Source organism: Ascaphus truei, chromosome 3 (assembly GCF_040206685.1).
Source record: "Ascaphus truei isolate aAscTru1 chromosome 3, aAscTru1.hap1, whole genome shotgun sequence".
Taxonomy (NCBI): domain Eukaryota; kingdom Metazoa; phylum Chordata; class Amphibia; order Anura; family Ascaphidae; genus Ascaphus; species Ascaphus truei.
In genome coordinates this window covers 224,906,801-224,933,370 of record NC_134485.1, presented here as the reverse complement: position 1 = coordinate 224,933,370, position 26,570 = coordinate 224,906,801, and the positions used below count along the sequence as shown (strand labels likewise).

The following is a 26,570-nucleotide window of genomic DNA, read 5'->3' as shown; positions in this document are numbered from 1 at the left end:
TCATTGGAATTCCAGCTGCATTCTGTCATCAGTTAGATATGAGGCGCATAATAGCACTTTACAAAAGCAGCAAATATTGCATAATACTTCATACAGTATTTGGTGCTGATTGAACTCAGACTTTCTGGCCTTTACAAATATATTGTATTACCACCAAAATGATGTGTATACATGAAAGGATTGAAATTCATATACACTACTCAGTATTATATCTATGAAGAACTCTCGTGTCGTTCCACTAAGAGGTATGACAAATCTACAACTAGAACATTGGACTACTGTACTTAATAAAACCACGAAAACAAAAAGTTAATGGCAGTAAAAGCATCTATGTGGCTGTTTCCTAAATAGCAATTTGAATATAGGTTGCTAAGTGGCATTGCACCTTCAAATGATCCAAGTATTAATTGATGAGAAAATTTGCTTTTCAATAATGAGGGGTGTTTACAGTACCATATACAATGACGAAAATCAAAGCAGGAAAACCTACTGCCGGGTTCCCTAATTGCGGCAGCCATTTTTTTCCAAACAATTCAATGCTTTATTGCTACCTACACACGTAGACAGACAGACCACCCCCCCCCCCCCCCCCCACAGCATGATGGCTGTAGAGGTAAACTGTGGGTGCACAAATTCCCTGGAGTGAATATGATAAAACTTACACATATTGCTTTCTGTCAGCCTTATACATTCACCTACTCTTCAATGGAAGGTGATGTCTAGACTGACACTGGGGTGTTGTCATGCTGTGCTTACCACAAACAAGGCGAGACCACGGTGCTGAGGTGGGAAAGGATATTACGCCACCCACAGCCACGGGTGTGCGTCTGGAGTGTAGAGTTGGTCGGGGTAGCCTGTCTGGGTTGGAGAGATGTGGATGGTCGGTATACTTGCCGGGTCAGAGGAGGAGAGGTAAAGAACATTGCAGGTACTATTAGCCGTGTCTAGGTTTGGAGAGTTGTCATAGTACGTTTTCCGAGGTCAGGTTTGGAGAAGAGCGGATGGTCATGGAAAGCCGGGTCGGTACATAGGAAGGTAAGCAGCAAAAGAAGGCAAGACTGTGGAGACAAAGAAAAGGTGAGTGCAACGCAACTGGAACTATGCTCAGCCAAAGTGCCAGTGGCATAGCTGAGCATATGTAGGTGAGAGCGTCCAATTACAAACTTCAGTGTGGAGGTGTGTTAGCAAGATGGGCTGTGGTTAGAGCATCTGAAGCAGGGATCAGGGGAGATCAGTAGCCTTGACGTGTCCTGAGGAGGAGGACCCTGCATGTGCTGAACATGTGCCACGTGCGCGCGACCCCTGATGCCGGCACAAGTTCGCAAGATTTTAAGGTTGGAGTGAGGTACGCGCGCGAGACAGTTGTAGGATTGTCCCCGGAGGAGCAGCGGGAGGAGTCAATGCGGGAGCCCTCGCAGCGGGCGGAGGTGAGTGAGGAGCACGCCGCAACTCCTTGATCCTCACAGGTGTATTGTACATGCACTAATTGGAAAATTGGTAGGGGCTCAGTAACTGCTAAGTAAAGCAGATGAGCCAATAAACCTACCCCTATGATGTTTCAGTGATACTATATTAAAATGCCCTTAGGGAGTATGCAGCAAGGGAAAGGATTGCCTAATATGTGTGAGAAACTGTACATAATACCGTGCTCCTCCCTATAGACGTCTGCTGCTGGTAAAAAGATAGGCCTTACATATAGAAAAGCGCAGGAATCATTCTTTTTGTTTAATATAGTTTATTCTTCACACTTCTGGCTGATGTATTATGTACTGATTTTACCATTTGCATTTCAATATGAGGTTTCATGCACATCTCCTCTATTTTTTCGTAACTTTCATGTTGCTCCAATTAAAGGCATCCCAACTTTTGAGGAATTGTAATGTATGTTAGGCTAATATGGCAAGCTTTTTAAACCTTATATATTTTACAAGAGGGATTTGTGAAAATCCATTCCACTAGGGCGTACTGTATATTCTTCTTTCTCATAATAAGCTGCCCTCTAATACCCTACCAGCTTATTTTGCACATTTAATTTGTTTAAAAATATTTTGCAGATAGATACCATTGCTAACTTGATGAAAACATTTGAGCTAGTGGTCTGTCTTTGTAGGAAATTATTGAAGGCAAGTTGCAAACCAATACAGTCTGTAGCAATCATTAGGCATGTTATACACAACCTGCCCATTAAAGCTTATCACACCAAATAATTTGTCACTGAAGATAATGGAACTGTAGTTTTATCGAAGATGAAGAAAAATAAAGATGCTTAGTTAGAAGATAGTAATTCATGGACTGATTTCCATTTGATTTCTTTACTCATTAAATAAAATGAGCATTATTTATACAGTTACTAAGCTAAGAGTGAATTAGCTCCTCATATTGGCTCTCGTTGCTCAGTAACATGAATATTACATGGTGCCGTAAATCGTTTCATGTTTACAGCTTTGAAATGGAAATACATTTACATCCTAAAGTTACCTAAAAGGCACCAATATTATTAACTAGAATAATAGGCTAAAGCTGGTAAATTCAAGGCATTATTGAAATCCCTGCTCTCTGAAAAACTTGGCAGGGTGCCAAAAAGTTCGGGCCATTACTGATTGGATAATGTCCGGAATTTCAACCAATCAGCTTTCAGTTCTGATTCTCAAAGAGTGAGATTAGTTCTCAGACAGGAGAGGTGGTTGGACAGGAGACAGCAGCAAGGCACTGACTCCTCCCACACCCTGCCTGCAGAGAGCTCCGCACAGGAGAGTGAAGGAAAGGTTTGTGTGTCTGTTGTGTGTTTTGTGGGTGTAAAGGTGGCAGCAGAGTGTTTTATTGGTGTGTGTGTGTGTGTGTCTTCTGTTGGTGTGTGTTTTTTGTGGGTGTAGAGGGGGCAGCAGAATCTGTTTTGTTGCTGTGTGTCTGCTGCGTGTGTGTGTTGTGGGTGTAGAAGGGGGGTGCTGCAGTGTGTGTGTTTTGTGGGTGGAGGAGGGGTGAAGAGTGTTGTGTTTGTGTGTGTGTGTGTTTACAGGGGGGCTGCAGTGGGTGTAGAGGGGGCTGCTGGTGTTTGTTTTGTGTATCTAGAGGTGGGCAGCACACTGCTTTGTTGGTGTGTGTCTGCAGTGTGTTTTGTGGGTGTAGAAGGGGCTGCAGTGTGTGGGTGGGTGTCAGTGGGTGTAGAGGGTGGAGGAGGGCTGCAGAGTGTGTTTTGGTGTGTGTGTTTGTGTGTGCAGTTTTGTGGGCCTACAATGGGAAGTAGTGTTTGTTTGTGGGTGTAGCGAGGGGACTGCTGTGTGTATGTGTGTGTGTGTGTGTGTGTGTTGTGAGTGTAGAGGGTGGAGGAGGGCTGCAGTATGTTTTGTGGGTCAAGAGGAGGGAGGTGCAGAGTGTGTATGGGGGACTGCAGAGTGTAATTGTGTGTATACAGGGGGTGTTGCAGAGTGTGTTTGTGTGTATACAGGGGGTCTGCAATGTGTGTGTGTATAGAGGGGGGGGGCTGTGTGTATGTACATTTTCCTTTTAATAAACTTGCAGTAAAAGCAAAAGAATGGAGATAATCATGATGATAAAAAATCAATATGACTACAAAAGTGTCTCTCATGAAAAATGTAAAAGATAAAAAATAAGCCTACATTTAGCCTATAATTGTAATAATTCCCTCAGAAAGGGGCATTATTGGCCAGTAATGACCTGTTCTTCTAGGATTATTATTTAATTATAGCTAAATGTAGGGCTAAGAATATTCAACAATGTTAAAATCACTTTGAAGTGTACATTTATAACCATATTAAGCCTAGTTTACTAGGAAGTAGAAACGTTGGTGAAAAAACTCATGGTGCAATGATGGACAGCCCAGTAGTTTTTTTACCACTGTATTTCTTTTTTTTTGTTTTGTTTGTTTCAATTTTTTTTAATTATTTTACTTAAATAAATTAACATCTTACTTACATGTACAATTTTGATAAAGGAACAATATTTATACATCTATCTTAGTAAAAACAATTATCTTCATAACAATTTTTCTTTACTATTTTCTGTATGTTGCATATCAATTTAATTTTTATATATAAATCTCTTTGGATTCTTTTAATTTCAAATTATTTTAATTTTTTAACTTAGAAAAGATAAAGAAAAAGGATAGATAAAGATGGGGCCAGAGAGGAATGGGAAGGGGAGGGAATGCTTAAGGGCTAAAAGGTAAAAGAGACAGGGGATAACAATCAACCATGATCAGGATTCTACCTAAAAACCAGAGGCCATAGTTCCCATACCTTATAGAATTTATCTAATTTTTGCTAAGTTGAGCTGAAAGTTTTTCCATTAATTTAACTTCATTCACTCTTTTAATTATTGTATGTCTCGATGGAACATTTATATTCTTCCACGCCGCTGCTATAGAGCAACGGGCTGCTGTAAGAACAATAGAGATCATTTTTCTCATTGTATTAGATACCTCTTCAACAGGCTTTGCTAATAAATACGTTAGTGAGTCTAGAGGGATTCCTGTACAGTATCTGTAATTTCCTGTAACATATTCTGGATCTTTGTCCAAAACTTTTGAATCTGTGGACATGGCCACCATATATGTATCATATCTCCTCTCAGGCCCCATCCTCTCCAGCATAAATCTGATGTGCCTGGGGAGATCTAGCTCAGCCTACTCGGGATTAGGAATCATTGAAATAACATTTTGTATATATTTTCCTTCGTTGTCGTGCAAATTGAAGTTTTAGCTGCCGATTCCCAGATATCCTCCCAGGTTTCCCTATCTATTTCTACATTGAGATCTTCAGCCCATTTGTAACATATACAGGCATACCCCGCTTTAAGGACACTCACTTTAAGTACACTCACGAGTAAGTACATTTCGCTCAATAGGCAAATGGCAGCTCACGCATGCGCCTGTCAGCACGTCCTGAACAGCAATACCGGCTCCCTACCTGTACCGAAGCTGTGCAAAAGCGGGGAGGCTATAGAGCCTGTTACACATGCGTTATTTACATCAGTTATGCACGTATATGACAATTGCAGTACAGTACGTGCATCAAAAGTGGGAAAAAGGGAGTGCTTCACTTTAAGTACATTTTCACTTTACATACATGCTCCGGTCCCATTGCGTACGTTAATGCGGGGTATGCCTGTAATTATGATTCTGAGGAGTTGTTGCTAGAATTAATTCTTCATATATTCTTGAGATCAACCCCTTTTGATACACACCTTTTTTACAAAGTCTTTCAAATTTTGTTAAATCAGGAAATTTCTCTTTCTGTGATAATTTCAACAAATAATATTTAATTTGAAGAAAACTGAAAAAATTGGAATATCATGTGTTTGATATTTTATTTGTATCTCCTTAAATGTCATTGTTTTCCCTTCTACTACCAAGTCATTTACCATTGTAATATTTAGCTCTCCGAATTGTTTGAAATATGTTTTGCGCATCCTGGTTTAAACTCAGGATTATTAAATATAGGCGTTAATAACGATGGAGTTGAATTTAGTGAATATTTTGAAGTGAAACTTCTTTAGTGGCACCTATTCTGATGGGGTAAAACGGGAGAGATGGGGGACAAATGTGAAACGGAAGTGATGTCACAGCTCCCCCCTCCCCCCCCCGCATCTACTGTGACATGCGGTGGCGGCGGCGATAGCCGCCGGCGCCGCTCCTAACAGCCGCTGCTCCCCCACACACACCCGCTGTGACATGCTGCCCACACACCTGCTGTGAAATGCGGCGGCGGCGGCGGCGATAGCCGCCGGCGCCGCTCCTAACGGCCACTGCCATGGGTATAGCAAGATGGCTGCCGCAGAGCTTCCGGTGCTGCGGGTGTAATAAGATGGCGGAAGCCCCGCAAGTACTCCGGCTGAGAGAGGACCTCCCACACACCCCTCACCCTCCCACACACCCAGTTGCTCACATGCGGCGGCGATAGCCGCCGCTCCTAACTGGCGCCGTTCCGCCGCCCGCTGCCATGGGCTGTGAGAGGAGGAGCCGCTGCTCAGCCTCTCTCCTCCCTCTTGCTTCCCCGAGTCGCGCAGCTCTCCCACACGGCTGCTGACATGCGGCGGCGCTAGCCCCTGGCGCCGCTCCCCCGCACCCGCTCAAAATTTACTCGCCACCGCCACAGCTCCTGACGAGCGCCGCTCCACCCCCACCCACCCACCCACTGACATGTGGCGGCGCCGCTCAAAATTTAATCGCCGCCGCCACTCCGTGCTCCCCCACACCGGATGCTTACTCTGCATCTGATCTCAGACGCATAGGTTGTGGGCTATTTGCCCAAATTAAAGATGGCTGCCCCTGAGGGGAGTAGGAGAGTCTCAGGCAGAGCCGCCGCGGGTCCGCAGCTCTGCCTGTCTGTGAGGGGGGGGGGGGGGTGAGGGGAGTAGGAGAGTCTCAGGCAGAGCCGCCGCGGGTCCGCAGCTCTGCCTGTCTGTGAGGGGGGGGGGAGGAGAGACTCAGGCAGAGCCGCCGCGGGTCCGCAGTTCTGCCTGTCTGTGAGGGGGGGGTGAGGGGAGTAGGAGAGTCTCAGGCAGAGCCGCCGCGGGTCCGCAGCTCTGCCTGTCTGTGAGGGGGGGGGAGGAGTCAGGAGAGAGGGGGCAGGACACAGAAAGAGAGACACACATACACTGACAGACACACACACATACATATACACACACACACACACACACACACACACACTGACTGACACACATACACACACACACACACACTGACTTACACACCTACACACACACTGACTGACACACATGCACACACACTGACTGACACACATGCACACACACTGACACACATACACACACACTGACTGACACACACACACACACACACACACTGACTGACACATACACACACACACTGACTGACACACATAGACACACACACACACACTGACTGACACACATACACACACACACACACACACACACTGAATGACACACATACACACACACACACACACACACACACACACACACACACACTGACTGACACACATATACACACACACACACACACACACACACTGACTGACACACACACATACACACACACACACACTGACTGACACACATACACACACACTTACTGACACACACATACACACACTGACTGACACACACACTAACTGACACACATACACACACACACACACACGCACACTGACACACATATGCACGCACACTGACTGACACACCTACACTCACTGACTGACACACATACACTCACTGACTGACACACATACACACACTGACCGACACAGAGAGACATTCACACAACACAGAGAGAGAGACATACACTGACACACACACACATTGACTGACACACACACACACACACACACTGACTGACACACACACACACACTGACTGACACACATGCAAACACTGACTGACACACATGCACACACTGACTGACACACATGCACACACTGACTGACACACATGCACACACTGACTGACACACACACACACTGACTGATACGCATGCACACTGACACACATACACACACTGACCGACACAGAGAGACATTCACACAACACAGAGAGAGACATACTGACTGACACACACACTCACACACTGACTGACACACACACACACACACATTGACTGACACACTGACTGACACACATGCACACACTGACTGACACACATGCACACACTGACTGACACACATGAACACACTGACTGACACACATACACACACTGACTGACACACATACACACACTGACTGACACACATACATAATCTCTGACTGACACACATACATACACAAACATACTTACATACTCTCTGACACAAATACATACTCTCTGACTGACACACATACATACTCTCTGACTGACACACATACATAGTCACTGACTGACACATACACTGACTGTGCCGAGCACGCGCGTTATAAGTCAATTTCTGTGACAAAAGTCAAAGAAGTTTCACTTACTATGCGCGTGCACCGCACACACAGCTTTTTTTTTTTACCGCTGTATTTCTACTAAAATATTTACAAAAATACTTTTACGTTACGAAGTACATTTATATACACTGGGGTAGATTCATCTAAGTGTAATATGCATCAAAAGAAAGCACTAAACCATTGCACCAAGAATCATGCATATCGCTTCCTCAAAAGTCATCCCCATATGTAATAAATGGTGCTCTGACATGATACACTCCTTACATCTCATTAATTCCAACGTGGCCATAAATTGTCCTACGGCACTAACGTTGTCTTATGGCATAACACTACTAAGTGAATATGGGCTTATGTGTGCTATGTCTCTGATGACAGCACATTAATTTGTCCCACACAGTAGAGAAGAGAACCTCACCCTTTTCACTGCAAAGGTTGGTTGCCACTGCTATGACCATTGAAATGTATCACATTCACATCATTTATAAACAAGCACTTATATGCGAGCTTTGAGCATGGTTTTCAATGATCTTTGGCCATGTGACAACACCAATCTAATGAGTATAATGTATAAAATAGAATACTTTGTTAACCGTTCCAAAGCAGAATATCTATTATAAATATAGATATTTATAATATAGATATTTAATATCTATAATTATATTTATAATACCTATATATCAATATATGTTTTCAACTTCATATGTGTGTGTCTGTGCATCTACAATCTGTTAGACCAAAACACAAAACGAACAAAGGATATGTCAACTCATATATGTATTATTTATCGGTTAATAATCTTTTTACTTCATGGCATGTACCATAATGATGAATGAGTTAAAAGTAGAGATGTGCACATTGGGTTAACAATTTTGTGAACCAATCAACGTCTGTATTTTTTTGTTTAAATGTTTGCATAAATCCACAAACTTTGCCTAAAACATATGGCAAGCATTAAAAGTCAATGTGTAAGGATACCCAGCTCTTTATAACAGCCATTTTCGCAATATTTTGACAATATTTTTTGTAAAAATTGTGAAATTCTGACAAAAATTGCAAAGTTGGCCAAATTTACGAACATTAACTTTTGTAAAAATGTCATAAAAAGTCAAAATTCACATAACATTTGCATACTATTTTGCGTTTATTTAGTGAAATGTTCCAATACATATTTTTTGTGTTCAGTCACAGGACCAAGTCATCGGGGTGGCCTCCACCCTCAGGGAGCTGGAGCTTGCCCCAGGGTCCACCTTATGGATGGGAGATGGCGACAAACAGAGACGGGAGAGACTTTTACATCAGGTAAACAATGTATTCAGTACAGTACAGACTATTTAACATGTACATTTTACTGCATACTGTATGTTTGCAAATTTTTACCTACAGTATGTTTTATTTCTAAAGCTTTTTTTTTTTTTTTTCAACATACAGCTGGGATCAATTTGCAACCTCCCTTTTTTAAATACATATTTTCTTTTTACAAACCTGGACAACCATGCTTACTATACAAACTAACATATTAATATGAAGTAAATAAAAAACGACATTTATTCCTTCTATAAAATAAATAACAACTAGTTTCTCTAATTTGGTTCATTTGGATCTGCTGTATGCAAAAAAAGGGCTAATCATGTTGGAACACACACACACACACACACACACACACATATAACAACTCAGACCGTTTGAAGGATCTTTGCTCTGATATGGAAAACAGGAAACGTAAGGATCTGTTATCAGTTTTTTTTGTCAAAGAGCATAAAACAAAAAGAAAACAAAATACCTAGCTTCTCTCTGGAGCGATAACTAACACACTTGTTAGTTCCTAACTATGAGTTGGGGCGCTAACCTCTTTACCAGCAGCTACCCCTTTACCCGTGCAAGCGACAGGACCTGCTCTCTGCTTCTGCAGTTCTAAGTACTCCTGCAGTGGAGGCAAAGTTTCTATGTCCTCCGGGTATGAGTTCAATCCAAAAACTAACAGCTTCTAGGGAGCTGCTTGAACTGCATTATTAAGGCAGCAGCCCATTAATTAGCCCCTAGGTGAAGACAAAGGGTACAACCCAAGGAAGGTGCTGGGTCCTAAATACCTTCGTTCCGGCACTTTGCAGCTGGATATATATATATATATATATATATATATATATATATATATATATATATATATATACACACACACACACACACACACACACACACACACAACATTACCATTCTCTCGTCCGATAAAGAAATACTGCACTCGGTTCAGTAATCATGAAAATCTGTATTGGGCATCTGAATAGAAAAGATAAATCACCCAATCCGACGTTTCGGTCCTGGAATAGGACCTTTCTCAAGGGGGTGTAATGACAAACTGACAGACAAGCATATATATACCCTCACCACATGTGACAAACACACCTGACTCACATTACCTACAAGCAAAATCTCTGCAAAAGTCACCTGCCAGGTGTGTGTAATGAGCCGTCGCCATCTTGGAGGGGGTGTCTGTGAAGGTAATGACCTCACTGATCTGCCTTCATTCACTGCTAGTATGTATCTACCCTATAGTTAGGTCAGTCTTGCAGCCTGTCTGCCTGCCAGAACGACCACTAGATGGCGTACCTGCCCATTCCCAAGCTAAAGTCAATGGGGCATGCAGAAAGAGTGAAGGACAGCCATAGGCTGTCTATACAGGCAGCAACAAAGCACCAATCAAACCGAAAAATGGAGATAATGATATAGAAAACTATGGGGAGAAAAAAAGGGAGCAATGCTTCCCATAAATAACAACTGGTAATGTAGCCAAAATACCCCTTACAGCACATAAATAAACTGGATCAATCCTATGGGACAAGGCTCATCAAACATAACAGTGTAACTTAGAAACCATCCATACTAACAGAAAAGGAAAGGGATATGTGAACACATGAGGGATATACATATTTACACAAAGAAAACTAAAAACAATTTAGTCACACCGTGTCTGATATCTGTACATACTACTACCATACAGTACCCTATATCCCAGAGTCACACACAGAGAGACTGAGACAAAGGACAGGAAGATAATACAAACAATGACTGCAGCAGCAGCGCACCGTACGTTTCATGTGCATGCAGTAAGGAACAGCAGAACTACAGTAAATGAAAGGCCAATTATAAAAAGGCCAATTATAGAAAACATCCCAAATTAAGGTCCTCATTAAGACCCTTTGGGGTCACCATAATAAGATTATATATGAGTCTTGCTTCCATTTGCAATAACAGTTTGTTCCTATTGCCGCCCCTGTTTTAAACACGTGCCTGTGCGATCGGCATGCAACGGAACGTGACCAGACTGTGTTTCAGATTCTTAAAGTGCCTAGCCATTGGCTGGTGTTTCAACTCATCTTGGTCTGTGGTCTCCAAAAGTGCCTTCCTGATGGTGGACTTGTGCATCGCAATTCGTTCTTTCAACATTCTTGTGGTTTTCCCCACATAGTGCAGTCCGCATGGGCATCTAATAATGTACACTACGAAGCGTGATTCGCAGTTTAAGAAATGCGAGATTTTTATGGGAATACCACTGTGTGGGGGTGCATAGGTTTTACCTAACAGAAGGTATTGACAATTAACACAACCCTTGCATTTGTAGACTCCAGGTGATTGTTTGAGCCAGGTCGTTCTGGTAGAGTATTTATCCACAGGATCTGCTGAAGTAAGCGTGTCCCCCACGCTATGTCCTCTCTTATAACAAAAAAGAGGTGGCAGCTGAAAGTTTTTTCCAATTTTTTTATCGTTAGTTAGAATGTGCCAGTTATCCCTGATACTGTTTTGTATCAACCTCGAGGATGTACTATATGTTGAGACAACATTAAAACGATCAATGTCCTGTGTTTTGTTGACCGGTGTCAGAAGCTCCACCCTGGTCTTGTTTCTGGCCTTAATAAGGGCTTGTTCTATTTCTCCATTGTCATACCCTCTTTGTCTGAAGCGATCCGCCATCTTCTCTAACGCAGCATCCACCTCCAAGGGATTGCTAGTGATGCGCTTGGCTCTCAGCATTTGTGAGTATGGAAGACCCTTTTTCAATGTAGCTGGATGATGGCTACTGGCATCCAGCAGAGTGTTTCTATCCGTTGGTTTGTGGAAAACCTGTGTCCCGAGCTTCCCATCATCCAGAAAGACCACTGTATCCAAATAGTTGATTTCCTTTGTGCCATGACTTTCTGTGAACCTAATGGTCGATGGTATCCCATTGATATCTATATGGATGCCTACGAGCAAACTCACCTCCTCAACGATGCACCACATTCGGAGTGCATTCTACATTACAACAGATATATAGATGATATCGTCATGCTTTCGAAGGGGACGGAGCAGGATCTGTCGGAGTTTGTGGCACACATCAATGGGATACCATCCACCATCAGGTTGACACCTGGCAGGTGATTTTTGCAGAGATTTTGCTTGTAGGTAATGTGAGTCAGGTGTGTTTGTCACATGTGGTGAGGGTATATATATGCTTGTCTGTCAGTTTGTCATTGCACCCCCTTGAGAAAGGTCCTATTCCAGGACCAAAACGTTGGATTGGGTGATTTATCTTTTCTATTCAGATGCCCAATACAAATTTTCATGATTACTGAACCGAGTGCAGTCTTTCTTTATCGGACAAGAGAATGGTAATGTTGTATTTCTATTATTTGAGACTAGCACCTGTCTATATGAACCAGTACATTGAGTGCAAGCTGTGATACTACACTACCGACACACTTTATTGAAGTGTGGTCGGTACCGCAAGCCGGGAAATCTCCCGGCTTGCTAGTGGCCGCCCCTCGGCGTGCCGCGCGTCATAGACGCGCGGTCACGCGTCATCGGGAGCGTGCGCCCGCTGCACGCGTGTCCAGGGGCTCCCCGAGGGAGCCCTGGTGTCCCGCAATCGCGGGACAGCGGCAGGGGGTTCCGGGGGACCCGGCGGACCCGGCAGCGGTAGGGAGAGCGCCCCGATCGGAGGGCGCTCTTCCGCTGCTTCGGCGTGCGCCCGTCACACTCGGGCGCGCGCCAGGCTACTGCTGCGGCACAGAACGGGCAAATGCTCGAATAAACTGTGCCGCAGCAGTATATATATATATATATATAAATATATATATATATATATATATATATAACAAAAATAAAAAATTGCTGCAGCACTCTCTGTAGGATATAAATAAGGTTTTAATGTATCAAGCAGGCATAAGGGGCAAAAACAGGAAAAAAGGAAGCGACGTTTTGGACCTCCCGGCCCTTTATCAAGCTCATTGATAAACTTGATAAAGGACCGGGAGGTCCGAAACATCGCTTCATTTTTTCCTGTTCTTGCCCCTTATGCCTCCTTGATGCATTAAAACATTATTTATATCCTTTAGAGAGTGCTGCAGTATTTTTTGATTTTTGTTTTATCTATTTCCACGGCTGGATGGTGATTCTAGCTGCTTTGCAGGCACCCTGTCTGCAAAGATAAGTATCTTATTTTTTTTATATACCTGTTTGAGTGCCCTGAACTTCTTGTTTTTTGTATATGTATATATATAATCAAAAACAAATAGTCGATACCCTTCTGTGGCTAATGAAATGCTTTTATTTCATTAGCCGCAGAATGGTATCGACTGTTTTTGATTATTAAGCTTGGCCTAAACGGTACAGATACCTCTACATCAATATATATATATATATATATAATAAAAAATTAATAGACAATACCGTTCTATGGCTAAATAAATGTTTTTATTTGTGCGAGCTTTTGAGATACACAGATCTCTTCTTCCGGCTGTGTTACAATGAATAAAGCAAGAAAGGTTTAACTTGCAAACGGTGCATCTTGGAATGTTATCTGTTACTGAAACCTATCACTCCTCCCTGTACAATATGCGATTTATGACTTGAGGTGTTAAATGGTCCCTGAATGTTAGTGATGTAAGAGTGTGTGTGTGTGTGTGTGTGTGTGTGTGTGTGTGTGTGTGTGTGTGTGTGTGTGTGTGTGTGTGTGTGTGTGTATGTATGTATGTAAATATAAATGTATAAAGCGCCCACAGTGTATAAAGCACTTTACAAAAGGTATGTGTGGAGTGGGAGTGCATTCAAATAGCGCAGTATGTATAGACATGGCCTTTAGCACTCATGGGACGAGAGTTCTCTTGTGTCAGTAGTGACTCATGAAGCTGTGGTCTCGGTTTAGGCCACCACTAAGTGTCCCGAACAGTTGCATAAATTTGTACTCATGCAACCGTCTCTCTTTCGGTGTTCTAAGATTACCTTTGAGTATGGCCACCTTCAGAGCATTCATCTTATGGCCAGTCAGAGAAATGTTCGCCGACAGGACTGTCTCTTGTTTCGTGTGTGATGCTGTGGCGGTGCAGATGCATTCTCTTGTTTAGCCCCTGTCCCGTCACACCTATGTAGTAGCAGCCCCATGGGCATTTCATGCACATGATGAGGTACACGACATTACTTGAGGAACAGGTGAACCTTCCTCTGAGTTTGTACTCCAGATTCCTGTGTGGTATTTGTATTGTGCTTGCTGTGTGGAGCATTGCGCAGGTTTTGCATCTTGTGTCCTGGCATGGTCTTGTCCTGCATTCAGTTGTACTGTTGAATACTTTACTTCTCACAATCATTTTCTTGAGATTCTGAGGTTGTCTGTATGATAATAAGGGTATTTCAGGGAAGACCTGTTGCAGTTTTGTATTTTCCTGGAGAATGGGTTGTAGTTCCCTGACAATCTTGCGTAGGGCTTCTAGGTGTGGGTTATATGTTATTTATTTATATATCGCAGTAAACTATTTTATATATAATTATATATACTGTATAATTTCAATATGTTATTTCCATATTATTCTTAATTGGGCAATTTTTCCTGATAATTTTCTTTTTGTTTTGTTTATGAATTTAGTTACTAATGTTTAGTTATTTTGTTTAAAGTTCTATTTTGATATTACATTTCTTTATATACGTATGTTTTGTTTGTTTACTTGTTCTTTTAATGTAATTCGTAATAAAATGCAGATGGGAGTCCTATTTAATAGATTACCCATTGACTTATATACCCTCAAAAACACATCTACAGTATACAACATTTGGAGAGATATCTGTGAAAATAACTATGAAACCTGGGAAATAAGATAATCTAAATATGCAAAATATATTAAACTTAGTCAATTTAGCATTGGAGCAATTTTGTCGAACTTGCACAAAAATGGTGACATCTCTACTGAGAATGAACGTTACATTGATACATATTGCTGTGCTGTAATTGTGTAAAAAACACTTCCTATGCCAACTGTAAAGTAATGGTGGAAAACAATGCAAAATTCATACCGCGCATTTTTTTCATACTTGTGCCAACATGCATATGTAACTTTGTCCTATTCCCTCCCACTTGCTTCATAAAGCCCTAATATCGCCCAGAAAATAGCAGACAAGGAAAATGGCACACAAGACTTGTACTGTACATAGATACTGTCTTCGCAGATACATTGCAGCATGTGTTGCGACAAAATAGAAGATGATATATAAGGGCCTATTCATTAAACATTCAATGTCGTACTTGTCAAATTGCACATTATGTAAAGGGAATAATGTGTGTTAAAACATTGGTGAAATTGACGGATTTCATAAGACTTTGCTTCTTTAACATTGTGTCAAAATAAATCTCATTAAATACAAAATGTATGCAATAAACATACAAGATGTGTGCAATTAAACATACAAAATGTGCAATGCTGACTTAATTTTAGTTTAACATGGAATTAGCATGACATTGCAATATCACACATCACAGCCACACTTTATAAACCAGCCATTTTATGATCAGACTTTGTCAGTGCTGTTGGTAGAGGAAAGATAGACTGGGCCTATGAATTTGGAGAGAGATTAGAGCCTATGAGCCTCCAGATAGTTCTATTTTCCTCCCAATATACAGTATGAACGGGGCCCTGATGTTAATGTCTCTATTATCATTCAATTAATCTTCCACCATTCTAGAAACTGAGTAGGTTGATTTTTTCTTAGCAGCCTGATCAGATATATTCTTCATTTGTATCTTATCTGACCACTGAAATATAACTCTGGTGTAATACAGCATTTGTTTTGCCTGTTGCTGATTGCCAACCATACTTTTACTAACAGCAGAAAACATAGCAGTTTTAGGAGAAGGCCGAGGCACTGTAAATATGATTTTTGGAGCTGGCACCTTGACAACAAGGAACTTTTTACATTTGTGCTTAGTGTAAGTTTGGTTTAACAATTTAAGAGGGTCCTGTCAACTTCGTGATCATATGAACACTCCTTCCTGATAATGTGACCATCACATGATCTCGTCATTCCTGTGACATCGACAGAAGGGTTCTCTCCTTCTTTGCAGATCACCGTTAGCATCCCATCATAATCCACTCCTGCTGAAGCTCATAGCCTTTGGACCATCATTGTTATGTAGTCATTAGTTTGACTAGTACCACTTGTCCACATATAAATAATTAATTAATAGTTTCATACAATGGCATTTTTCATAGTCATGGTGACTTTTTTCCTTTAGCTCCATGTGTAGATATAGAATGGCTTTTCTAATAAAATGAAATCTAGATGGTATTTCATATCGTGAGCACATAATCTCCACTAATCTGCAGAAGACTACTGAATTCGTAGCTGAAGTAGGCTGCAGATCCAACACTAATAATGCAGCCATGGCTCTAGTGATCTGCTGAACAACAAACTTATTTCCTCTTGAAAATGACTGTTTCACAATGAACTGTTTGTGACCAGTAGAGTAATTAAGTTGGGAAGATAGCTTAGCCTGTGGAGACACCTTCAGCAACAGCAGCACCCAGGGATTCTTGAGAAGACCTAGGTTTGCGGATGTAGCAAGACATTGTTTTCAGTGCTGTGATCATGTGTGGTCCCGGTACCATGCTGAATGCTGTGCCACAACCAGGAAAGGATTAACACTGTAGGGGTTCAATGCTTCTCCCACTCCACAACGTTAATCAAGTGACTGTTAACTCACCCAGACTCTGTTATATAGTCCCATAGTATTCACCCTCATCATAGTATTCACCCTCATCATATTCTGTCATCTACTGTACGTCACGAGGAGTCCTGGACAAGAGTGAACGGAGTCTGGGGGAGGTGGCAGTCAGTTTATCATGTTGACTTCAGGGCAAACAAGTGAAGGATTAACACTGCAGGGTCCCATTCAGAAGCATGGTACCCCCCGCAACTCGATTTCGGCACTGTGGACTTTTGCTCGTTTTTGTCTGTGGAGCCAGGGAAAGTAAGTCTTGCTATATCTGTATTAGGGGATGGTTTTGGACTTTGATGGTATTGAGTTGATGATTCTGATAAAGATGAAAGTATCTACAAATGCTAATGCCACTAGTTGATAGTGGACTCTGAGAGCAAATTACGTCGCTGCAAGTTGCATAACATGTAGAACATGCCAAGAAGTTCTGTGTTCCTTTCTTCACATATTTTTGCCTGATGGAGATGCAGATTATAGGAACAAAAAATGAACTCTTTGAAGAGTTGGAGCTGCACAGAATCCCTGAGTTGTGCACTGCTGAGCTGAACAGCTGATCGTGGAGGAGGAGGATGGGACAGGCTGGGAAACATCATGAGGCAAGGGGGCTGATACAAGAAAATCTGCAGACGGTGTCGTCTTGAGAGTTCTGATAGAAACTTGAGAATGTGTCCCGGTGGGACGGACGTCACTCCTCAAGCCTCCTGGAGATCCTTTATTAATCCTACTGCTTTAAAGAACTGGGAAATTGTGAGTTTGTAGAGAAATGTGTTCTACTTTTTTCTTCATAAAGACTCATTAATTTGCACCATGTGTCCTTTTCTCTCTTCTCTTTTCTATGCCGTCTGAGGAGGAACATTGAAATTTCTAGGTGCTTCCCTGTGACCTCACGATGGAATCACTTTCCAGGATCCTCTGTCACGGTCCCAATTTTTATCTATCCATTTATAGGTGTCATTTTACTGTTTGCATCTTGCTACAATATTATGTCTTCTCATAGATCTTAGTCTCAATACACAGTTACATTATTAAACATTATAGGCTTTTTTAGTGCTCTCCTGTTAATTTTTTGTTCCTATTATCTTTGACCTTAAGGGGGTTAATTTGGGGTTTGAGCCCATCACTTTCACATTTTTGATATCACATTGTTTTATTCGCATGGTTTAACACTGCAAAATTAGCGTCTAAGTAATTTTTTCGTAAGAGGATGCAGATTGCTTGGCATACTGTACAGGTGCGCCGACGAGTATTCTAAAACTTGCCTTAAACTTGCCCTGGAAAATCTGGGGCTTTCACCAACAAGATCCAGGTACATGCTGGGTACATGCTGCAACATTTCAGTGACATTTCTGCTGAGACTAATGGCCCATCGGATTAACACAGCAGGGGTCCCTGGCAGTCCCATTCAGTTTGAATGGGACTGCCAGGGACCCCCGCTGTTAATCCGATGGGCCATTAGTCTGTCTGCAGAAATGTCACTGAAATGTTGCAGCATGTACCCAGCATGTACCCAGCATGTACCTGGGTCTTGTTGGTGATTGCCCCAGATTTGTTTTAGAATACTCGTCGGCACTACAGTATGTTGTCTAGGTTAGGGCATAACCCTTTCCAAACAGATGAGGTGGATTTGTTTGTCTTTTTGCCAGGCACGATAATGCTCTTGTCAAGGGTATGTTGTGGCACTGGCTGCTTTTACTTTCTACTTCAACATATTATCATCAGCACCATCAACACAAGCACCATCAACTTCAAATTCAACTGAAGTATTAACTTCAACAGAACATCCTAATAATAGCAATGGAAGGGGTTGGAAAGGGGCTGGGAATAGAAGGGTTTGGATGAATGCTGCTTCATAGTACAGATATAGAAGAACTCGTCAGATTATTACATTCAGGCACAGCTACTGGAATACTTCTTCCTCCAACTCAGTGTGGTCATTCTTTCATATCTCAGACTCTGTGTGGTCTATAGATTAAATTAATCAGAGATATGCACTCAACATTATCAGAGACAAAGGAAGGTGGATGACCTTATGCATACGCATGGGAACCAGGAACCCTTGTACTAGTAATAGTAGTACCGTAAGTGGTATAGTTAGAAACTCAGTCTTTGCTTTCCACTGCATGTAGTGTATGGGATAGTGGCTCATTCTCAGTACCTACCTATGAAATAATATTATGTATATATCTTATACCTTTATAATATTTATGTACAGTATGTATATGAATATAAGTATTTACTATACAGTATATACTGTAAATACAAATATATAAAAATAATGTATAAAGGTGTTAAACCTGAATTAAATGACTGGTAAATAAACTATAAATATTCTAACAGAGTAGAAAACAGATGATATGTATGGTTCTGGGGGCGTATCACAAAAGTATACACCTGTTGAGCATAGAGGTGGGGGTACAAAAACATATTTTGCTTTTATATCATATTACACAATAAATATCAACCAAATTTTTTTTTTTACTTCAACTTACACCACTATAAACTGATTGCATCTATGTTGAAAAAGAGGCAGTAAGTTCTTGCTTGTGGGGTTCAATAGACAGCTAACCAGGCAATCTCACCAGCCGATTTATTTTTGTCCAATTTTGCATTTAGGAGTTATTGGAGCTTAATGAAAATCAGCAGAATACTTAACCTTGTGAAATTGCCTCATTTGCATAAAATGCTGGCATATTGCACAGTGTTGCACAGCGGGAACAACATTACGTTAATGAAATGCATCATTGCACAGTGTCGTATTCTTGCACTTGCAAATGCACTTTTTGAAGTTTAACAAATAGCTCCCATAGAACCCTCTGTGTTTGCATAGGTTCTAGTTTGTTTTGACAAAGCTTTTTAGCACACAGCTCATCCAACCCTAGATGCTTTCTGTATTTTTGTTAACTTAATTCCACAAATTGACTTTATTTGCACAGTAATCTACAGTATCTACAGTGTTTGCAAAGGAAATGTAAAATATGATAATAAGCAAGAGAACATTGTTGCAAATGCAATTTATTATCGCATACTGTAATCAAGGAATAATTTAGCATAGGCAGCATCCACTAAGAAAACCTATTTATACAGAATGATTTGATTTGCATGTAGTAACCTGCTCTGTGTACCAACCTGTCTATTATTCAATATTATGTTTTAAAAGCAGCAATATGTGAATTCATATTTTTTACATTTACTCATTACAATGAAGGTAGCATGGGGATAAATTCGAAGTGTCTATTTTAATTGAACAATGTTTGTTTTAACATCTTTAATGCATTCCTGCTATGAAAATCCCAAATTAAAAACAAACTTCAATAATAATAATAATCTTATTTTTCTAGTTACCTCTCATACATCTAACTTGTAAGATTACAGTTTAACGTTGACTTGTGCTAGAATAACTCGTGTTTCTTCTAGGTACAAATTTTAATGAATAAATATATAGATAAGTGTCTGAAACCTGAAAGTAGCTCACTGATTAACTGTATTTGAAAGGATATGCAGTGATTTCTGTTCTCAGATAGAAGTTGTATTTTTCTCTAATGTATACAATAGTGTTTATATTTGTTGTATTTACATGTAAGAAACAATTTATATTGGCCTGCTATTTGCAGTATTCTTGGATACTGTGCTATTCCAAATATAATACACAGCTCAGCCAGTGTTCCTATGAAGCTGCTTTTATCAAAAAGAGGAAGGGTTCTTCTAAGTATAATACTCTGACATAGATAAAAAATAATGGGCAAATAAGTACATGAATACAAATAGAAAATGTTACATTAATCGCCTTGGTTTAACATTAAACTCTTCTATATTATTGTTTTAAATCCCATGGGTACTCTTATGGGGTTTGCACGAATATCACTAGTTGGAGGCTCTTGTGACATCCAGTGGGTTTAACTTTTTTGAGAATTAGTGAACACAAGAGGAGGACTTTCATAACATTTGCAGTGGAGTGGTGGGTCGCAACCATGTGACCTCTACACAAGTACTCACTTGGTAATGATACCGCAAAGTTCTTGGCATCTTGAAACAGATGAATGGAACATTTGCAGACTAATTTCAAATATAAAAATAGAGTTTATGTAAAATGTGTACACACAGTGTGTGTGTGAGTGTGTGTATGTGTGTATATATATATATGTGTGTGTGTGTGTGTGTGTGTGTGTGTGTGTGTGTGTGTGTGTGTGTGTGTGTGTGTGTGTGTGTGTGTATAGTCAGAAACAGGGCACACACAAAACAAAATAAAAAATAAGGGTAAAGGAAGGGTGCATACTGTCCAAAAAGATATTGACTCAACGTTTCGGTCCCTTCTGGACTCTTGAGAAAGGTCCCAGTGGGGACCGAAACACTGAGTCAATAAATTTCACTTTTTTGCATATACTGTAGGAGTGCCTGTCCCTTTTTTCCTTTATATATATATATATATATATATATATATATATATATATATATATATATATATATATACACATCATATAATAATAGCATAATACTTAATAATTCATGATTATAAATATATGTGCACTGTACAATTCCTATATTGAGACATTACCTGCAAATATATTGTGAACAATTGTAATATTGAAATACAGACATAAAGAATTTCTAAACAATGACAAAAAGATGAATGTTAGAGACATGTGTCCAGAGAGGAGACTACTAAACAGAGGACCCATGAGTAGAAACGGGAAAATAGTCATGTGAGTTAGCATAAGCAACTAGACCTAGAACTTGTGCATGAAGAGGATAATTTTAACCTAAAAATATGTGAATAAATACATAAGTGCTTGGTTATAGTTCTGTAATTAAAAAGACATGAATACTGTGAAAATATTAAACTTATAGATAATCATAGTGGTAACAAGATAAGGGCTTGTGATAAAAATGTGTAAGTGCTGCATAATAATGACTGAATAGTAAAATGGGAAAATATAGTGATAAATGATGTGAAAGTGAAATGTGGGAAATGGGAAGGGAAGGGAGGGGGGAAGGATAGGGGATGGCATCAAAGGGGGGGAGAAGGAAAAGAAAGGAAGGAGGAGAGATGAGTCCAGGGAACCCAAGTAGGGACATGAACTGTACACATGTATGTATGTATGTATGTATGTCTTTATTTGTATAGCGCCATAAAATGTACATAGCGCTTCACAGTAGTAATACATGTCATATAAATAACAAATATAAATAACACATCATGGGAATAAGTGCTTCAGACATACTGTAAAAGTAACATTAAGGAAGGAGTCCCTGCTCCGAGGAGCTTACAATCTAATTGGTAGGTAGGGAGAACATACAGAGACAGTAGGAGGGAATACTAGTAAGTGCGTATGCAGGAGGCCAAGCTTTGTGTCATGTGTCCATGATTATCCAGTGCTACTCATATGCTTCTTTAAGCAGATGTGTCTTAAGGTGGGTCTTAAAGGTGGATAGCGAGGGGGCTAGTCGGGTATTGAGGGGAAGAGCATTCCAGAGGTGTGGGGCAGAAAGTGAGAAAGGTTTAAGGCGGGAGAGAGCTTTAGATACAAAGGGGGTAGAAAGAAGACATCCTTGAGAAGAACGCAAGAGTCGTGATGGTGCATAGCGAGAAATTAGGGCTGAGATGTAATGAGGGGCAGAAGAATGTAAAGCTTTAAAAGTGAGCAGTAGAATTGAGTGTGAGATACGCGATTTAATCGGAAGCCAGGAGAGGGATTTCAGCAGGGGAGACGCTGAGACAGATTTAGGAAAGAGTAGAGTGATTCTGGCAGCAGTGTTTAGGATAGATTGTAGGGGAGACAGGTGAGAGGTAGGAAGGCCGGACAGCAGGAGGTTGCAGTAATCGAGACGTGAGAGAATGAGGGCCTGAGTCAGAGTTTTAGCAGTTGAGTAACAGAGGAAAGGGCGTATCTTTGTGATATTGCGGAGGAAAAAGCGACAAGTTTTAGAAACGTTTTGAATATGAGAGGAGAATGAGAGAGAGGAATCAAGTGTGACCCCTAGGCAGCGTGCTTGGGCTACTGGGTGAATGATCGTATTTCCAATAGCAATGTGGAAGGATGTAGTAGGGCCAGGTTTGGGAGGTAGTATAAGGAGCTCTGTTTTTGCCATGTTAAGTTTCAGTCGGCGGATGGCCATCCAGGATGATATTCCAGAGAGGCATTCAGAAACTTTGGTCTGTATAGCAGGTGTAAGGTCAGGGGTTGAAAGGTAAATTTGTGTGTCGTCAGCATAGAGGTGATATTTAAACCCAAAAGATGTGATTAGGTCACCTAGAGAGAGTGTGTAGAGAGAAAAGAGAAGGGGTCCCAGGACAGAGCCCTGGGGTACCCCCACAGAGAGATCAATAGAGGAGGAGGAGGTGTTAGCAAAAGAGACACTGAAGGTACGATGGGAGAGGTAAGAGGAGATCCAGGATAAAGCTTTGTTCCGAATACCAAGAGTATGGAGAATGTGAAGGAGAAGAGGGTGGTCCACGGTGTCGAATGCTGCAGAGAGGTCGAGTAATATGAGCAGAGTGTAATGACCTCTGTCTTTGGCAGCGTGGAGGTCGTCAGTTATTTTAGTGAGGGCTGTTTCAGTAGAGTGAGCAGTGCGGAAGCCAGATTGTAGAGGGTCTAGTACAGAATAGGTGTTGAGAAAGTGTAGCAATCGAGAGAATACAAGACGTTCAAGGAGTTTGGAGGCAAAAGGCAGGAGGGAGACAGGTCGATAGTTAGAAGGACAGGTAGGGTCAAGCTTGCTGTTTTTGAGTAATGGTATAACGGTTGCATGCTTGAAGGATGAAGGAAAGGTACCAGAGTAGAGGGAAGAGTTAAAGATCTGTGTGAGCATAGGGATTATAGAAGGAGCAAGAGGTTTTAGGAGATGGGAGGGAATGGGGTCAAGTGGGCAAGTGGTAGAGGGCGAAGAGGAGATCAGCAGTGATACATCCTCCTCCGAGATAGCAGAAAAAGAGTCAAGAAAGACAGGAGGAGAGTTGGGAAGCATTGTGGGATGGGAGGAGGCAACATATGGGATGTTCTGCCGTATGGACTCCACCTTTTTCTTAAAAAAATCAGCAAAGTCCTGAGGTGAGATGGATGAAGAAGAGGAGGCAGCTGAGGGTGGTCTGAGTAGAGAGTCAAAGACAGAAAAGAGACGGCGTGGGTTAGACTTGTGTGTGTTGATTAGTGATGAAAAGTAGGTTTGTTTAGCCTGAAAGAGGGCAGAGTTGAAACAGGATAGCATAAATTTGTAGTGAATGAAGTCTGCGAGCGTATGAGATTTCCTCCAGAGGCGTTCAGAGGAACGAGTGGAGGAACGCAGCATGCGTGTGTGGGAGTTTAGCCAGGGTCTGGGGTTAGAAGGGCGAGGACGGCAGAGAAAAAGTGGGGCATGAAGATCAAGAGAGGAAGATAAGGCAGAGTTGTAGTTCCTGACCAGGTTGTCAGGGTCTGAAGCGGAACTGAGAGAGGAGAGGGAGGAGCGTAATGTGGAATCAAGAGCTGGTAGGTTAATAGAGTGCAGGTTTCTGCAAAAACGAGGGCGAGATGGAGATGGAGATGGAGAGAAGCGAGAGAGAGAAAATGAGATGAGGTGATGGTCAGAGAGAGGAAAAGGGGAAATGGAGAAGTCGGAGATAGAGAAGTTTTTAGTGAAAACCAGGTCTAAGTAGTGGCCATCCTTGTGGGTGCTGGCTGCAGTCCACTGTTGAAGGCCAAAAGAAGAGGTTAGAGAAAGAAAGCGGGAAGCCCAAGGGAGAGAGGGGTCATCAATGTGGCAATTGAAGTCCCCAAGGAGAAGAACAGGGGAGTCTGAGGAGAGAAAGAAAGAGAGCCAGGATTCAAAGTGAGAGAGAAAGGCAGAAGGGGGATGAGTAGAGGAAGGTGGGCGATAGATGACCGCCACATGGACCGGGAGAGGAGAGAAGATCTGGACTGTGTGAGCCTCGAAGGAGGGAAAAGCAAGAGAGGGGGGAATAGAAACTGTTCTGTAACGGCAGAGAGAGGAGAGCAGGAGCCCCACGCCTCCACCCCTGCCATCAGGGCGTGGAGTGTGGGAGAAGGAAAGGCCACCATAGGAGAGGGCAGCTTCCAGAGCAGAGTCAGACTGAGTGAGCCAGGTCTCAGTTATAGCAAAGAGAAGCAGGGAGTGAGAGAGAAAGAAGTCATGCACAGAGAGGAACTTGTTAGAGAGGGAGCGAGCATTCCAAAGTGCACAGGAGAAAGGGAGAGAGGAGGGAGGGTGGCAGGGGATGGGTATGAGGTTAGAGGGGTTGACACCAGAAGGAGTAGAGATTGCATTTGGCAGGCGAGGACGAGAGCAAGTAGAAATAAGGCAGGGACCAGGATTGGGAGAGATATCCCCAGAAGCAAGGAGGAGAAGCATGGACAGAAAGAGAATGTGTGAGGATGATTTGTAGGGGTGTGTTTTAGTGCAGGCGGCATAACTGTGTGGTGACAGAGGGCGCAGGTAAGAGAGGAGTTCATGTGAACTGAGAAGTGGTGAAGTAAGGTGAGATGGCGAAATATGAATAGAGTTAGAGACATGAGGCTGGTGGAAGGAAGTGCATAATTTGAAAATAAGTGAGGTTACAGTAAATATAAAAAGTAAAGTTGGCATCACAGCAATAGTAATGTGTTGAGATGTGCAGTGTGGGATGATAACCTTCTTTCCAGCGTAGTTCAAATGCAGGAATCAGAAGCAGTAGAGTGTGTCCACTTTTTCCACTTCTTTTTGAACTTCCTTTTTTAAACCTCCATACTACTTTAAAGATTTCTACTTAAAAGCATTTCTGCTTAAGAGCAAAAGCTGCAAGCAGCAATGGCTGTTGTAAGTTTACTTATATACATTTAGAAAGTCACCTGGTTGGTACAACAAACTTAATTAGCACATGTGAGGGTAGTTAAACCAAATTGTTTTTCAAAGGTGGGTGTTGTCTTGCACAAGTGTGAAAGATTAATTAAATTAAGGCAATAGGGGGATGATTTCTACACAGACAATTTGAGATGTTTTACCTAAATTGAAGTAAAATTAGCTAAATAGACAGCAGGGTATGAGGATTGCAGGATACACAGACAATTTGAGATGTTTTACCTAAATTGAAGTAAAATTAGCTAAATAGACAGCAGGGTATGAGGATTGCAGGACACACAGACAATTTGAGATGTTTTACCTAAATTGAAGTAAAATTAGCTAAATAGACAGCAGGGTATGAGGATTGCAGGACACACAGACAATTTGAGATGTTTTACCTAAATTGAAGTAAAATTAGCTAAATAGACAGCAGGGTATGAGGATTGCAGGACACACAGACAATTTGAGATGTTTTACCTAAATTGAAGTAAAATTAGCTAAATAGACAGCAGGGTATGAGGATTGCAGGACACACAGACAATTTGAGATGTTTTACCTAAATTGAAGTAAAATTAGCTAAATAGACAGCAGGGTATGAGGATTGCAGGACACACAGACAATTTGAGATGTTTTACCTGAGAAAAGACAAGAGATGAGATGAGATGAGAAGCAGATCAATGGTCCCAACTTCCTTTTTTAAACTTCCACTACTTGAAAGATTTCTACTGTGAACAGAATCTTGAGACTGGAGGAGGAGAACAAAATGCCATAATTTGGGGGATTGTGATCCTTATTCAAATGAGTGTGCTGGTGTCCAAACACTCATTAAACACCC

At 41.5% G+C, this 26,570-nt stretch overlaps 1 protein-coding gene across 11 annotated transcripts in view; it reads left to right on the top strand.

Annotated features, from left to right (window-relative positions):
• The window catches only part of FRMPD4 (FERM and PDZ domain containing 4), a 585,463-nt gene that overhangs the window by 296,698 nt on the left and 262,195 nt on the right, over positions 1-26,570 (top strand). For all 11 annotated transcript variants that reach the window (XM_075590233.1, XM_075590236.1, XM_075590230.1 and 8 more), the window contains exon 2: positions 9,088-9,204. In XM_075590233.1, coding sequence (XP_075446348.1) covers positions 9,088-9,204 — 117 coding nt within the window. The remainder of the gene's footprint in view (positions 1-9,087; positions 9,205-26,570) is intronic.